General features: G+C 42.2%; 1 protein-coding gene across 2 annotated transcripts; it reads left to right on the top strand.

Moving 5' to 3' along the window:
• The first annotated feature begins 417 nt into the window (after nucleotides 1–417).
• Nucleotides 418–6,449, top strand: LOC112215310 (chorion-specific transcription factor GCMb). Of its 2 annotated transcripts, none has more exons than XM_024374237.2 (5): nucleotides 418–851; nucleotides 1,271–1,523; nucleotides 2,517–2,644; nucleotides 3,090–3,215; nucleotides 4,531–6,449. In XM_024374237.2, exons 1-5 carry the CDS (start codon nucleotides 756–758, stop codon nucleotides 5,473–5,475), a joined length of 1,548 nt encoding a protein of 515 aa, XP_024230005.1. In that variant the 5' UTR covers nucleotides 418–755; the 3' UTR covers nucleotides 5,476–6,449. The 2 variants fall into 2 exon arrangements, with proteins under 2 accessions (XP_024230005.1, XP_024230006.1); XM_024374238.2 differs by having other exon boundaries at nucleotides 422–851; nucleotides 2,532–2,644.
• The last annotated feature ends 7,837 nt before the right edge of the window (nucleotides 6,450–14,286 follow it).

Below are 14,286 nucleotides of genomic sequence, written 5' to 3'. Positions count from 1 at the left end.
ATCGAAATAGGCCTATTCCCATTGTTTTCCAGTTTCAAGTTTCAAAGTTTATCTGCCACTTGCACAGGATAAAACAGGTTAAAAACCAAACCGTGAAATTCTTACCTGGGAGCTCTTTCCCAACAATGCAGTGATAATACTACTATTACTACTACTACTAATGATAATAATAACAATAATACATATATAGAGAGTGATAATAATAGAAAATCTCATGAAACAATTAAAATAAGCGTAAAACCCACACAAGAACTACGAGGGATAAAGAAACGTTTGTTAGCGGCCTTGTGTAACTTCATGACGTCTAAGTGTATTCAAGATCAACATAGATATAGGTTAAAGCATAGTTAATTGCATTTGGTGTTTCATACATACACAGTGCTTGGAAGGAATGCTCGGGGAAACCGCCACGCAGTAGGATAAGTGGAGGTCAGTGCCACGGATCAGGTGAACTGAAAGTGCACAGTGCTCAGCCTCAACAGAGCTGAGGCTAGACATATTTTCTAGTCCTGCCTCCTCCTCCTTTACATAGACGAGACAGCGTACCTGTAGTCATTCACCTTGCTACTCCCGTGGCTTCGCGTAACACTACTCGGTAAGCAAAGGGAGCATTGGATTGAGATAAAAGACAGGGGATACAAGATAAAAGACAGGGGATACAAGGTGCGCGGTTAGGGGACGCTAGCTGTAGGCCTATTGATGAATCCTGCTATGAGTCAAGTTCAAAAACCGTCAAATTGAGAGAATCTTACAAGATGGCAAAGTCCTCGGAACAGTTTGATGACCCCGACTGTGTTTGTTCCTTCGGTATGAAGTTAACGTGGGATATCAACGACCCAAAACTGCCTCAGGTATGTCAAAATCTCTCATATGACAGTTTACGCTATGCTTTAGACTATAGGCTATTCAATGAGAGATATTTACATTTCCAAAGTATATATCACTTGACACTCTATTAAATCAAAATATGTCAAGGTTGAATTTAAATTAAATCATTGTTTCAATTTGTAGCCTAAAGATATACAAAGTTCAGGATAAATTAGTTTGCACTCAGATTGTCATGATTTGCCTAATATGCTTTCACAACTCAGCTATCAGATATTCATTTGCGCTTTGTGACCATATCTTCGGGTCTCTCCACAATCAAAACGTATTGCAGCAAGCCAGGCATATTCTAATCATTGGCCTGTACCTTTCGTGTGTAGCCTTATTATCCAATTAGAAAGCAACTATAAAGTAAGGAATGTATATTTCCCCCTAATTCTGACAGGACGCAAAGCAGTATGACGCTTTTCAGGAGTGGACGGATGGTTATGTGCGTTACATCTACAATGGCGAGGACAAGAACGCACAGCGCCACCTGAGCGGATGGGCCATGCGGAACACCAACAACCACAACTGTCAGATTCTCAAGAAGTCCTGCCTGGGTGTCGTAGTATGCGGTCGAAACTGCACGCTGGCTGATGGAAGCAAACTCCAGCTCAGACCGGCGATTTGCGACAAAGCACGACAAAAACAACAAAGTGAGTAAATGCATTATGCACATCTGTATTGCATGGTGTACACTTGCCGACGAGTCTCATCGGGAAAAAAGGATGAAAACATCGTATTTTTAACATTAACAATGCAGCTGTTGATGCTGTATCAAATTAATCATAATGATAGCCTACTTACCTTACCTTACCTTACTTGGGCCTGTCGACTATGTAGACTGTTTTTGAGAATATAACCCCACTCTGGATCGAGATATTCAACTTTTGATCTGGTCTAAACACTTGGTAGGTTTCCTGTGACTCCTTCATTCAGTCATCACCTTGACACACTATAGGAAATGTGGCACTGTGCTTCATCATAATAATATCCTCACTTAAAAAAATAACGAAGTTGGCTACAGTCGAGGATAGACCACAGGAGCAGCCAAAATGTATGGAAAACATTCTTGGTTGTATTTTGAAAAAGCAATTAGGTTCTTAGTGTGCTCAGATTGTAATGATCATAATAACATAATACACAGCTTTATATACAGGACACCTAGTCAAACAACTTCAATTAAACAATATTGTTAGTCTGAAAATATTTAAAATTTATTTTATATATATTTTTTGTATTAATTTATTTTAATTTGTATTAATTTCCTTAAATCATTGTTTCACTTGTGACCACTCCCCACACTATGATCTTCCTCTCACATCCAGAAAAGTATAATAGTTAATAAATAAATGGACAATACCTGAATACAAAGGTTGCTTTTATACTATCAGCCCAGAGCAAAATCAAATAATATGGCCTTGTTAAAAATTGTGTTGTTGTTTAAAACTGAGTGGTTGTTGAAAACTGTGTGGTTGTTTAAAACTGTGTGGTTGTTTAAAACTGTGTGGTTGTTAAAAACTGTGTGGTTGTTAAAAACTGTGTGGTTGTTTAAAACTGTGTGTTTGTTTAAAACTGTGTGGTTGTTTAAAACTGTGTGGTTGTTTAAAACTGTGTGGTTGTTTAAAACTGTGTGGTTGTGTGTACTGGTGGTTGTTCTCCAGAGAAGCTGTGCCCCAGCTGTAACTCTGCCCTGGAGCTGATGCCATGTAGAGGACACAGTGGCTACCCCGTCACCAACTTCTGGAGAATAGATGGAAAAGTCATATTCTTCCAGGTTTGTGGGCTCATATTCTCAACTGAGATTCTGGAAACACTTTATTTAACGGTCTTCTTTCCTCATAAACCATTAATAACCTGTTTGTTGATCATCATATATAAAGCATTTATTACATACAAAGACCATGTACAATAGCTGTTTTCTACTTACTTCATACTATAGATGTTTAGTGGTTTATAAGCAAACCTTCAAGTAAAGTGTTAAGGTTTCAGTATAAAGAAAAATTGACAATGAATTAGCAATTGGCGTGGGTTCATAAATTTGATGATTGATTAATAATATTTGAAGGCAAATAATTTGAATTCACGATAAAGTAGAAAACAAGAAACACAGTGTTTTTGGTTACGAGCTTCGGTGCAAAATAAATCTAAGTGTGTGACTAAAGATTTTCAAAATTATTTCAAGAAAGTAACAATCATAGTATGTGTTGATGTGATTGCAGGCCAAGGGAGTCCATGACCATGCCAGACCGGAGAGTAAGTCTGAGACGGAGGCCCGGAGAAGTGCAGTGAAGAGGAAAATGTCCTCTCCACACTTCTCCCAGAAGAGGAGGCTGATAGAGTCAGATGTAAGAACATTTACCCTCCATGGTCATATGCAGTTGAAGTCTGAAGTTTACATACACTTAGGTTGGAGTCACTAAAACTCATTTTTCAACCACTCCACAAATTTCTTGTTAACAAACTATATTTTTGGCAAGTCGGTTAGGACATCTACACTGTGCATGACACAAGTAATTATTAAAGATACAGAAGTATCTATATCCACAGTAAAACAAGTCCTCTATCGACATAACCTGAAAGGCCGCTCAGCAAGGAAGAAGCCACTGATCCAAAACCGCCATAAAAAAGAAGCTAGACTACGGTTTGCAACTGTACATGTAACTGTACAACTTTTTGGACAAATGTCCTCTGGTCTGATGAAACAAAAAATAATACTGTTTGGCCATAATGACCATCGTTATGTTTGGAGGAAAAAGGGGGAGGCTTGCAAGCCGAAGAACACCATCCCAACCTTGAAGCACGGGGGTGGTAGCATCATGTTGTGGGGGTGCTTTGCTGCAGGAGGGACCGGTGAAATTCACAAATTAGATGGCATCATAAGGGAGGAAGATAATGTGGATATATCGAAGCAACATCTCAAGACATCAGTCAGGAAGTTAAAGCTCGGTCGCAAATGGGGCTTCCAAATGGACAATGACCCCAAGCATACTTCCAAAGTTGTGGCAAAATGGCTTAAGGACCACAAAGTCAAGGTATTGGAGTGGCCATCACAAAGCCCTGACCTCAATGCTATAGAAAATATGTGGTCAGAACTGAAAAAGCGTGTGCGAGCAAGCAGGCCTACAAACCTGCCTCAGTTACACCAGCTCTGTCAGGAGGAATGAGCAAAAATTCACCCAAGGTATTGTGGGAAGCTTATGGAAGGCTTCCAGAAACGTTTGACCCAAGTTAAACAATCTAAAAGCAATGCTACCAAATACTAATTGAGTGTATGTAAACTTCTGAGCCACTGGGAATGTGATGAAAGAAATAAAAGCTGAAATAAATCATTCTCTCTACTATTATTCTGACATTTGACATTCTTAAAATAAAGTGGTGATCCAAACTGACCTAAGAAAAGGGAACTTTTACTAGGATTAAATGTCAGAATTGTGAAAAACTGAGTTTAAATGTATTTGGCTAAGGTGTATGTAAACTTCAGACTTCAACTGTATGTACTCTGAATTATGTCTACCTGCTTAGCCAGAGGTGGATGGTTCCTCTCAATTGTTTTCCTGTAGGAAGATTTGTCTTGCCACTGTTGCCTTTGCTTTCTGTATAAGCCCTGTGCACCTACAAGGACATTGAAATATGTACTGTTGTGTACTGTTACTTGTTCAGACTGGGAGATACCATGACCTGGGTGCTCCTTTCCCCAACCTGCACCAGCTGTCCTGCATGGAGGGCCCTGACCGCTTCAGCATCATCGCTGAGTCCAACTTCCCCTTCCAGAACCCTGAGCCCTACAAGACCCAGCACTACCCGCCCTTCCAGAATCCTGAGCCCTACAAGTTTGCCTACGACTCCCATGCCACCCTGGGTGAGGCCCCCTCCACACTCCAGAAGCCGGCCAACCACCGTCTGTACATGCCCAGGCCTCCATGTAGCTACGACTTTGCTGTGCCTGGCTATTTAGGCTCTGGCTCCTACACAGCCCTCTACAAGGACCCCAGTAGCCACCAGGTAGAGGCCCCTGAGCCCAGCAAGGTGAGCTTAGGCCTGGGTACCAGCACCACCACACCCCACACTACCGGCACCCTCTCGGGCCATGACCGCAGCAGCTACGACACTCCCAGCAGCAAGCATCACGGCTGGAAGCAGATCCTGGGCAAGGGGACATACGGGGAGCGGGGTGAATATGGGCAGCTCCCTGGCAACGCCAACCACCACTACTACAACAGTGAGTATCCATGCAGGACCCTGACGGGCCCAGTGCCAGCCACGCCCGCCTCCCTGCAGACCATCATCACCACCACCACCAAGGTGTCCTACCAGCCCTGCCCCAAGCCATCCGTGGTCAAATACGGCGATAACATGTACGACGTTAAGGGCCTGCCCAACTGCAGCTCCTTGCTCGAGGACACCTCGCCCTCCTCCTACTCTGATCTAAAGATTACAGAAGATTCAGGGGTCATCAAATCGGCGCTGTCGTACCAACCGGAAACCCTGCCAGCCAAAATCGAGAGGGCAGAGAACTTTGACACTTACCGATACAGCAACTACGCGTCCAACAGCTATCCCGACAGGGTTTCTCATCCGCTTAGGTATGACGGAGTAGGGTACTAATAGCTCACACCAACAGATCAGAGAATAGGGAGATATGACAGAGGAGTACATTTGATAGTTGTAACCTGTATACAAATGGTCAGAAAGAACACTTGGAACAGACTTAATGACACCTTTTATCAGGTTTGTGAATATCTATTGTTATTTATATATTTGAGGTGTTGGAATGCATTTGGACTGCTAGTGATGACAGTCATCTAGGACATTCACAACATTTCCCAATTTGCATTTAATGCATAAGGAAAAGCCACAAATGAGTTATTATGCAGGTTGACCTTTATTGTCATGAGTCTTGCCCTGGGGGCAGAACTGAACAGTTTCTGCTAGATGGGCCAGCTGTATGTCAAAATTGACAATATCTTAAAAATTCATGAAAACAAAAAATGTTGCTTTTTAGTCTTAAAGGGATACTTTGGGATTTTGGCAAGGAGGCCATTTATGTACTTCCCCAAAGTCAGATTGACTCGTGGATACCATTTTTATGTCTCTTGAGTCCAGTATGAAGGAAGTTAGAGGTAGTTTTGTGAGCTAATGCTAAATAGTATTAGCACAATGACTGGAAGTCGATGGGTATCTGCTAGGCTCCAGGATTATCAGTGTGGTTAGGATTAAGGTTAGGGTTAAAATCAGATTTTTTTACTTTGTGGCTGTGCCAGCTAGTGACCACTCTGCAGAGCTGCCTCCAGTACACAAGTCATCCCAATAAATGCCAACCTGCTGTTATTATTGCCTTTGGATAAAATAAAATAAAATAAATCAGTTTATTGTGTTTGTAGAACAGGTATTTTGTCTGTGTTACGTTATATTCCTATGGCACTGGAATAAATGTTGTATAGATTGGGATGAGCTACAAAAGCATAATGAATGTGCTCTTGCTACCAGTGCAACTGTAGATACAGTCTTGAACAGTACAGTCTCTGAACATAATTATGTGACATTAAAATTCAATAAGCTCCCACTATAGATTTGACACATTCTGAAGTTGTGGTTATGGCCTTTGTTTTGGTCCAATTATCATTCACCACCAGCCCTTTGAAAGGGCCCCCCTCCATTTTGGGGTAGGGACGGGAGAAAGAGAGAGAGAGAGAGGGAGAGAGAGAGATGTCTTTGTCCCTCCCTTCGAGAATGCCGGTAACACACGCCGCTGACAGTATCTCTCCTCGCTGCCGGATCAGCAGGGAAGCAGCTTCATTCGTTGACCCCGCCGGGGAGTTTTCCTCTGATGTCCCGTCTAGATAAACAAATTACTCACTATTATTGTAATGACAGAGGTGGTGTGAGCCATGAATCAGTTTGCCCATATGTGGATGAGTAGGTAACACCAGAGGGGATTTGATCCTCTGTAGGGTAACTGTGTGCAGACAGGAGACATAACTGTGCCCCTGTCAGACAGACAGATTACAGACTGATAAAGCTCTGTCTCAATTGTTTTGACGATTATGGAATTTTGGTTAACGATTATTTGTCACAAAAATCGCCATGGTTCTTATCATAATTGTCAATTTTGTTGAAAAATATTTTGAGCTTGTAAAGCATCATAATGCATCTTTTAAAATGAGCCACGACATACCTAATGAATACAACACAGCTCTGGTGACACCCCTGTCTCAAAAACAACTCGTTTGACCGCTTTGAACTATTGGAAACTAAGCTTCTCCTCCTGACCGTGCTGGTGTTGTGACAAAAATCTCCCCCCTGCCAGAATCCCCCTTTCGCGTGAATGCACACGCATTCAATCCTTCATTGCTGCGACTTGCTTGCTAGTTGAGATTTCTGCTCTTCACTCCGTTGTCAGTTTAATATAACACACATACATTAATTATTCATTTCGGTTGCCTGTCCTGATATGAAGTTTGTTCTATAGAAAGTATTTGACTCTGATGTGTGCCACAGAAAGTATTTGACTCCAGTGACAAAATTAAGGAAATTAGAAGAGGGGGGGGGGGAATTCTTGTCTGCCGAAATTCTCCCCCCCTTCTATCTTGGGACTGCAAGGCCTGGCACACTTCAGAATCATTTTGGTAGCTCATGTTGACCAGTAGTGTGTACCACAGAAAGTACCCCCCCCGCCTTCTAATTTCCTTAATTTTGTGGGTAGAGTCAAATAATTTCTGTGGCACACATCAGAGTCATTTGTTTCTATAGAACAAACTTCATGTCAGGATAGGCAACCAAGATGAATATTTAATGTATGTGTGTTATATTAAACATAGAGGAGGGAGTAAAATGTTGTCAAGCATTATCTGGCAGGGACACCTGTTCTGTTCACAAAATGAGTTTACCCACTTCATGTAAAAATGAAAAACTGCTTTTGGGTAAGCTATATCTACTTGAATATGACGATTATTATTTTAGTTCACATTTATTGTCCACAATTTTCAGTTACATATACAATATTTTTTCCATCTCTACAGAAACCTATTACCTTGTGTTCCCTTACTTTTACAGAGACATAGCTTCTTCTGGATAATTGAGATGGGTGTGTAGGCATACAAATGCAGCGTTTTGACAGAAAAAAACATTTCATATACAACATGTTTGTAAAAACGTTGAAATGTAAGGTAGAGCACATGAGACTACAAGGCAGTATAGGTATAGTGACATGTATGTATTATCTTTAAAACTATACACTTGGCTGACGATAGAATGTTAGAATCATAGATGATAGTACAGTGCATGGTAGGCTATAGTGCTTTATACAACGGGTGGGTCTAATCCTGAATTCTGATTGGTTAAAAGAGCATTCCAGGCGGTGCATTCCAGCTAAGTCTATGATGTTAAAATGCCCATTTACTCTGTTCCATCTGACTGTGCAATCCACTGTCTCATCAGCCCAGCCAGGCAAGTTATAAACTAGACTGTAAAAAGCACCTAGATATTATCTCCAATTTATTTTAGACTAACATTTGGTTTTCAACAGCGGAGATTTGAGTGATTCATCAAACCTAACTTGTTTACCTGAAAGGATCTCGTTTACAATACCATTCCCCTCTGTATGGCATGGGTCGTGGCTTTATTCTACAGTCCTGTTTGAGCTTGCAACTCTCTAGATCTTATCGAAGACTGAACTAAATTGGTAAGCAGATTGTAGGCCTACATACTGGTGCTTGTTTCAGTGAATGGTAGAACTATTTCCATCTCCAGTTTCAGCTGGTTTCTATAAGGTAAACCTGGGAAGTATCAATTATTTTCCTTCAAAGCATTGACTCAACTCACATTCACACTGGATGGAAAACAAGTCAAATCAATTTAGCTGCTGTTTAAACTCCACCATAAAATCATCATCATATCAAGTTAACTTTCAACACTATCAATGGTTTGTATTCATAGTAAATGTACAAACAATTTGTAATACAAAAAGAAAGGGTTCCAAAAGGGTTCTTAGGCTGTAACCATTGGAGAACCCGTTTTGGTTCGAGGTAGAACCTTTTGGGTTCCAGGTAGAACCCCTTGGGTTCCATGTAGGACTCTCTGTGGAAAGGGTTCTACATGGAATCCAAAAGGATTCTACCTGGAACCAAAAAGGATTCTTCAATGGGTTCTGCTATGGGGACAGTCAAATGACCCTTTTAGATTCTAGATTGCACCTTTTTTTCTAAGACTGTAGTGGTGGTGGTAACTAATAATAATTCAATTACCCTCATTAGTGAACGTTCTAGAACAAGTGGATTCCAACCCACATAATACACACATGTCACTTTTACTCTTCACCCAAACACGGCAAACTTTGACCTCTAAGCCTCTCTGACCATTGACCCTTCTCTGCCATGAAACCTGTCTTGAATTCCACTGAGGGGTTGACTAAGCCTGTATCCTCCCCTTAGAAGGTAGAGTACCACAGACCTACACTCAGGTCTGTAGCACTGGCTGTCTGATGGGTGTCTGATTAATGTTGGTGAATCTGCAGCCACCCCTATATTCCTCCCCCAGCCCTCATCCTACACCACCATACTTCAAGAGGATATGTTTACAAACAGTGGGGTAGAGATACACCATGTTTAAAAGCAGGTGCCTGGTTATCTCTGCCTTCATATAGCTTCAAAGAGACCCAAAAGGGGCTCAGAGGTGGGACTGTGCCTTAGATGGTTGGACACATCACGGGCCTTGGTATTGCCAATAAGGAGGAGGGTGCATAGCACAGTACACCATACGCAGCTGTATTATCTGAGGTGCATATTCTGAAAACAAATTCAAACGTAAAACTGTTAAACACAGAATACCAGTGGGAAGGAATTATACCTTCATGGTTAAATTAGCCATTTCAAAAGCACTAATGTAAGCTTCCTGCACTGTCATGTCCCTTTTTTTATTTTATGTTTTACCATTGCACACTTCTTTCCAATCTCCCCCCCAAAAAGAATGGGGCTTTGAGTATTTTTTTCTCCAAAAAAAAGCATTCCTGTGAAGATTAAAATGGAAGGTCCCAGGTGGCGGGTCCCCTGAACCAGCCCTCTAACAGCCTGAGTGACTCCTCAACAGACCCTCTACTACTTTGGCATCAGCTGCTGAGCGGCAGTAGTAGTGGTAGTGGTAGTGGTAGTGGTAGAGGTAGTGGTAGTGGTAGTGGTAGTGGTAGAGGTAGTGGTAGTGGTAGAGGTAGTGGTAGTGGTAGAGGTAGTGGTAGTGGTAGAGGTAGTGGTAGTGGCAGTGGTAGTGGTAGAGGTAGTGGTAGTGGTAGAGGTAGTGGTAGTGGTAGTGGCAGTGGTAGTGGTAGAGGTAGTGGTAGTGGTTGTGGTAGAGGTAGTGGTAGTGGCAGTGGTAGTGGTAGAGGTAGTGGTAGAGGTAGTGGTAGTGGTAGTGGTAGAGGTAGTGGTAGAGGTAGTGGTAGTGGTAGAGGTAGTGGTAGAGGTCGTGGTAGTGGTGGAGGTAGTGGTAGTGGTAGTGGTAGAGGTAGTGGTAGTGGTAGTGGTAGTGGTAGAGGTAGTGGTAGTGGTAGTGGTAGAGGTAGAGGTAGTGGTAGTGGTAGAGGTAGTGGCAGAGGCAGTGGTAGCGGTAGAGGCAGTGGTAGTGGTAGTGGTAGTGGTAGAGGCAGTGGTAGTTGTAGTGGTAGAGGTAGTGATAGTGGTAGTGATAGTAGTAGTGATAGTGGTAGTGGTAGTGGTAGTGGTAGTGATTGTGGTAGTGGTAGTGGTAGTAGTGATAGTGGTAGTGGTAGTGGTAGTGGTAGTGATAGTAGTAGTGATAGAGGTAGTGGTAGTGGTAGAGGTAGTGGTAGTGGTAGTGGTAGAGGTAGTGGTAGTGGTAGTGGTAGAGGTAGTGGTAGTGGTAGTGGTAGTGGTAGAGGTAGTGGTAGAGGTAGTGGTAGTGGTAGTGGTAGAGGTAGTGGTAGTGGAAGAGGTAGTGGTAGTGGTAGTGGTAGAGGTAGTGGTAGTGGTAGTGATTGTGGTAGTGGTAGTGGTAGTAGTGATAGTGGTAGTGGTAGTGGTAGTGGTAGTAGCTGTACACATAGCAGGCAGGCTAGGTGCTCTCTGGCTCTGTAGGCTTCGATCTCTCTACAGGTTACTCAGACTGATAATGCAGAGCCTCAGCTGCTCCTGGCCAGAAAGAGATGCCATTTACACAGCCATTTTCTCTGTCTCAGTGTACACACACACAGTGTACACACACACACACACACACACACACACACACACACACACACACACACACACACACACACACACACACACACACACACACACACACCGAGGTGTCATGCCCATAGGGGGTATCATGCCCGCTCAGATGTATCCTGTTTAAAATATATTTATTAAAAATATATATACAGTACCAGTCAATAGTTTGGACACACCTACTCATTCAAGGGTTTTTCTTTATTTAAAAAAAACTGTTTAATAATAGAAAACATCATAACTATGAAATAATACATATGGAATCATGTGGTAACCAAAAAAAGTGTTAAACAAATCAAAATATATTTTATATTTTATATTCTTCAATGTAGCCACCCTTTGCCTTGATGACAGCTTTGCACACTCTTGGCATTCTCTCAACCACCTTCACCAGGAATGCGTTTACTTTTCCTTCACTCTGTGGTCCAACTCATCCCAAACCATGTCAATTGGGTTGAGGTCAGGTGATTGTGGAGGCCAGGTCATCTGCAACACGCCATCCCTCTCCTTCTTGGTCAAATAACCCTTACACAGCCTAGAGGTGTGTTGGATCATTGTCCTGTTGAAAAACAAATGATAGTCCCACTAAGAGCAAAACAGATGGGATGGCGTATCGCTGCAGAATGCTGGGTAGCAATGCTGGTTAAGTGTGCCTTGAATTCTAAATAAATCACAGACAGTGTCACCAGCAAACCACCCACATGCCATCACACCTCCTCCTCCATGCTTCACGGTGGGAACCACACATGCAGAGATAATCCGTTCACCTACTCTGCGTCTCAGAAAGACACGCAGTTGGAACCAAAATTCTCCAATTTGTACTCAACAGACCAAATGACAGATTTCCATTGCTCATGTTTCTTGGCCCAGCAAGTCTCTTCTTCTTATTGGTGTCCTTTAGTAGTGTTTTCTTTGCAGCAATTCAACCATTAAGGCCTGATTCACTCAGTCTCCTCTGAACAGTTGATGTTGATGTCTGTTACTTGAACTCTGTCAAGCATTTATTTGGGCTGCAATTTCTGAGTCTGGTAACTCTAATGAACTTACCTTCTGCAGCAGAGGTAACTCTGGGTCTTCCTTTTCTGTGGCGGTCCTCATGAGAGCCAGTTCCATAATAGCGCTGGATGGTTTTTGCGACTGCATTTGAAGAAACTCTTAATTAAAGCTCTTGAAACTTTTGACTGGTACTGTGTATATATTTTTTGTTATTGTTGTTTCTCTGCAATACTACTAGCCACCTAGACATTTTATGAAGATGGCTTTAACTAGCCCAGATAGTTATGAGGTTGGGAGATTGGGAACCTAACTACCAAGAAGCCATTTCAGGCTATCAATTAAGTTAGAGTAGCTTGTCTACAGTGGTGTAAAGTACTTAAGTAAAAATGCTTTAATGTACCTCTTAAGTAGTTTTTTGGGTATCTGTACTTTACTTTTCTATTAATATTTTTGCCAACTTTTACTTTTACCTCACTACATTTTTCCTGACACCCAAAAGTACTTGTTACATTTTGAATGCTCAGCAGGACAGGAAAATGGTCTAATTCACAACTTATCAAGAGAACATCCCTGGTCATCCCTACTGCCTCTGACCTGGCAGACTCACTAAACAGAGAACATCCCTGGTCATCTCTACTGCCTCTGATCTGGCGGACTCACTAAACAGAGAACATCCCTGGTCATCCCTACTGCCTCTGATTTGGCGGACTCACTAAACAGAGAACATCCCTGGTCATCTCTACTGCCTCTGATCTGGCAGACTCACTAAACAGAGAACATCCCTGGTAAACAGAGAACATCCCTGGTCATCTCTACTGCCTCTGATTTGGCGGACTCACTAAACAGAGAACATCCCTGGGCCTCTGAGACTCACTAAACAGAGAACATCCCTGGTCATCTCTACTGCCTCTGATTTGGCAGACTCACTAAACAGAGAACATCCCTGGTCATCCCTACTGCCTCTGATTTGGCAGACTCACTAAACAGAGAACATCCCTGGTCATCTCTACTGCCTCTGATTTGGCGGACTCACTAAACAGAGAACATCCCTGGTCATCTCTACTGCCTCTGATTTGGCGGACTCACTAAACAGAGAACATCCCTGGTCATCTCTACTGCCTCTGATTTGGCGGACTCACTAAACAGAGAACATCCCTGGTCATCTCTACTGCCTCTGATTTGGCAGACTCACTAAACAGAGAACATCCCTGGTCATCTCTACTGCCTCTGATTTGGCAGACTCACTAAACACAACTGCTTTGTTTGTAAATGATGTCTGTGTGTTGAACTGTGCCCCTGGCTATCTGTAAAAAAAAATGAAAAGAAAAGAAAATTGTGTTGTCTGGCTTGCTTAATATAAGGAATGCGAAATTATTGTTTATACTTTTACTTTTGATACTTAAGTATATTTCAAACCAAATATTTGTAGACTTTTACTCAAGTAGTATTTTACTGGGTGACTTTCACTTTTACTTGAGCAATTTTCTTTTAAGGTATCTTTACTTTTACTCAAGGATGATGATTGGATACTTTTTCCACCACTGCTTGACTAACTATCTTAGCCGGTATACCTGCTGGCAAGGTTGGTAGACTTCAGAAAAGAAAGCAATAACTACATTTACTGAATAAGACTCTCTCACACACACACACACACACACACACACACACACACACACACACACACACACACACACACACACACACACACACACACACACACACACACACACACACACACACACACACACACACACACACACACACACACACACACACACACACACACACACACACACACACACACACACACACACACACACACACACACAAGGCTTTCCAGCCTTTTTGATCTGAGTGAAAACCCTAACATTGATGTGGGACTTTTGTACATTTTATTCTTAAAAAGAGCTGCATTAATAACTTACACAAAGCAGATTCATCACACCAACCACACTTCTAGTCAAATACAGAAATTCTGGTGAAGTTGATCTATGTGCCAAAAATAATTAAGTTTAGAGAGTTTTGTCTCTCGCCGTTTTTTTTCTTCCTCAATCATCGACAGCCAATGGCAGTCATGCATCTGGCCTTCAAACATGTAATGTATGTCTGCCTAGGAAGCTGTCTCACCTGACGGTTACTGTTGTTTTGTCCTTAGCCATGACCGAAACAGGAATCTCAGGCATTCCAGTCTCGAAGATGTCAC

Source organism: Oncorhynchus tshawytscha, linkage group LG16, assembly GCF_018296145.1.
Source record: "Oncorhynchus tshawytscha isolate Ot180627B linkage group LG16, Otsh_v2.0, whole genome shotgun sequence".
In the NCBI taxonomy this organism is placed as follows: domain Eukaryota; kingdom Metazoa; phylum Chordata; class Actinopteri; order Salmoniformes; family Salmonidae; genus Oncorhynchus; species Oncorhynchus tshawytscha.
The sequence above is the reverse complement of the archived record's forward strand: the minus strand, read 5'-3'. Positions and strand labels throughout refer to the sequence as shown.

What these genes read in the sequence shown, in the direction of transcription:
- LOC112215310 (XM_024374237.2), top strand. Translation starts at nt 756, where the DNA reads ATGGCAAAGTCCTCGGAACAGTTTGATGACCCCGACTGTGTTTGTTCC. An exon ending in AGCACGACAAAAACAACAAA is followed by an intron (nt 1,524 to 2,516) that starts GTGAGTAAATGC and finishes TTGTGTGTACTG; the next exon opens with GTGGTTGTTCTCCAGAGAAG. An exon ending in GAAAAGTCATATTCTTCCAG is followed by an intron (nt 2,645 to 3,089) that starts GTTTGTGGGCTC and finishes ATGTGATTGCAG; the next exon opens with GCCAAGGGAGTCCATGACCA.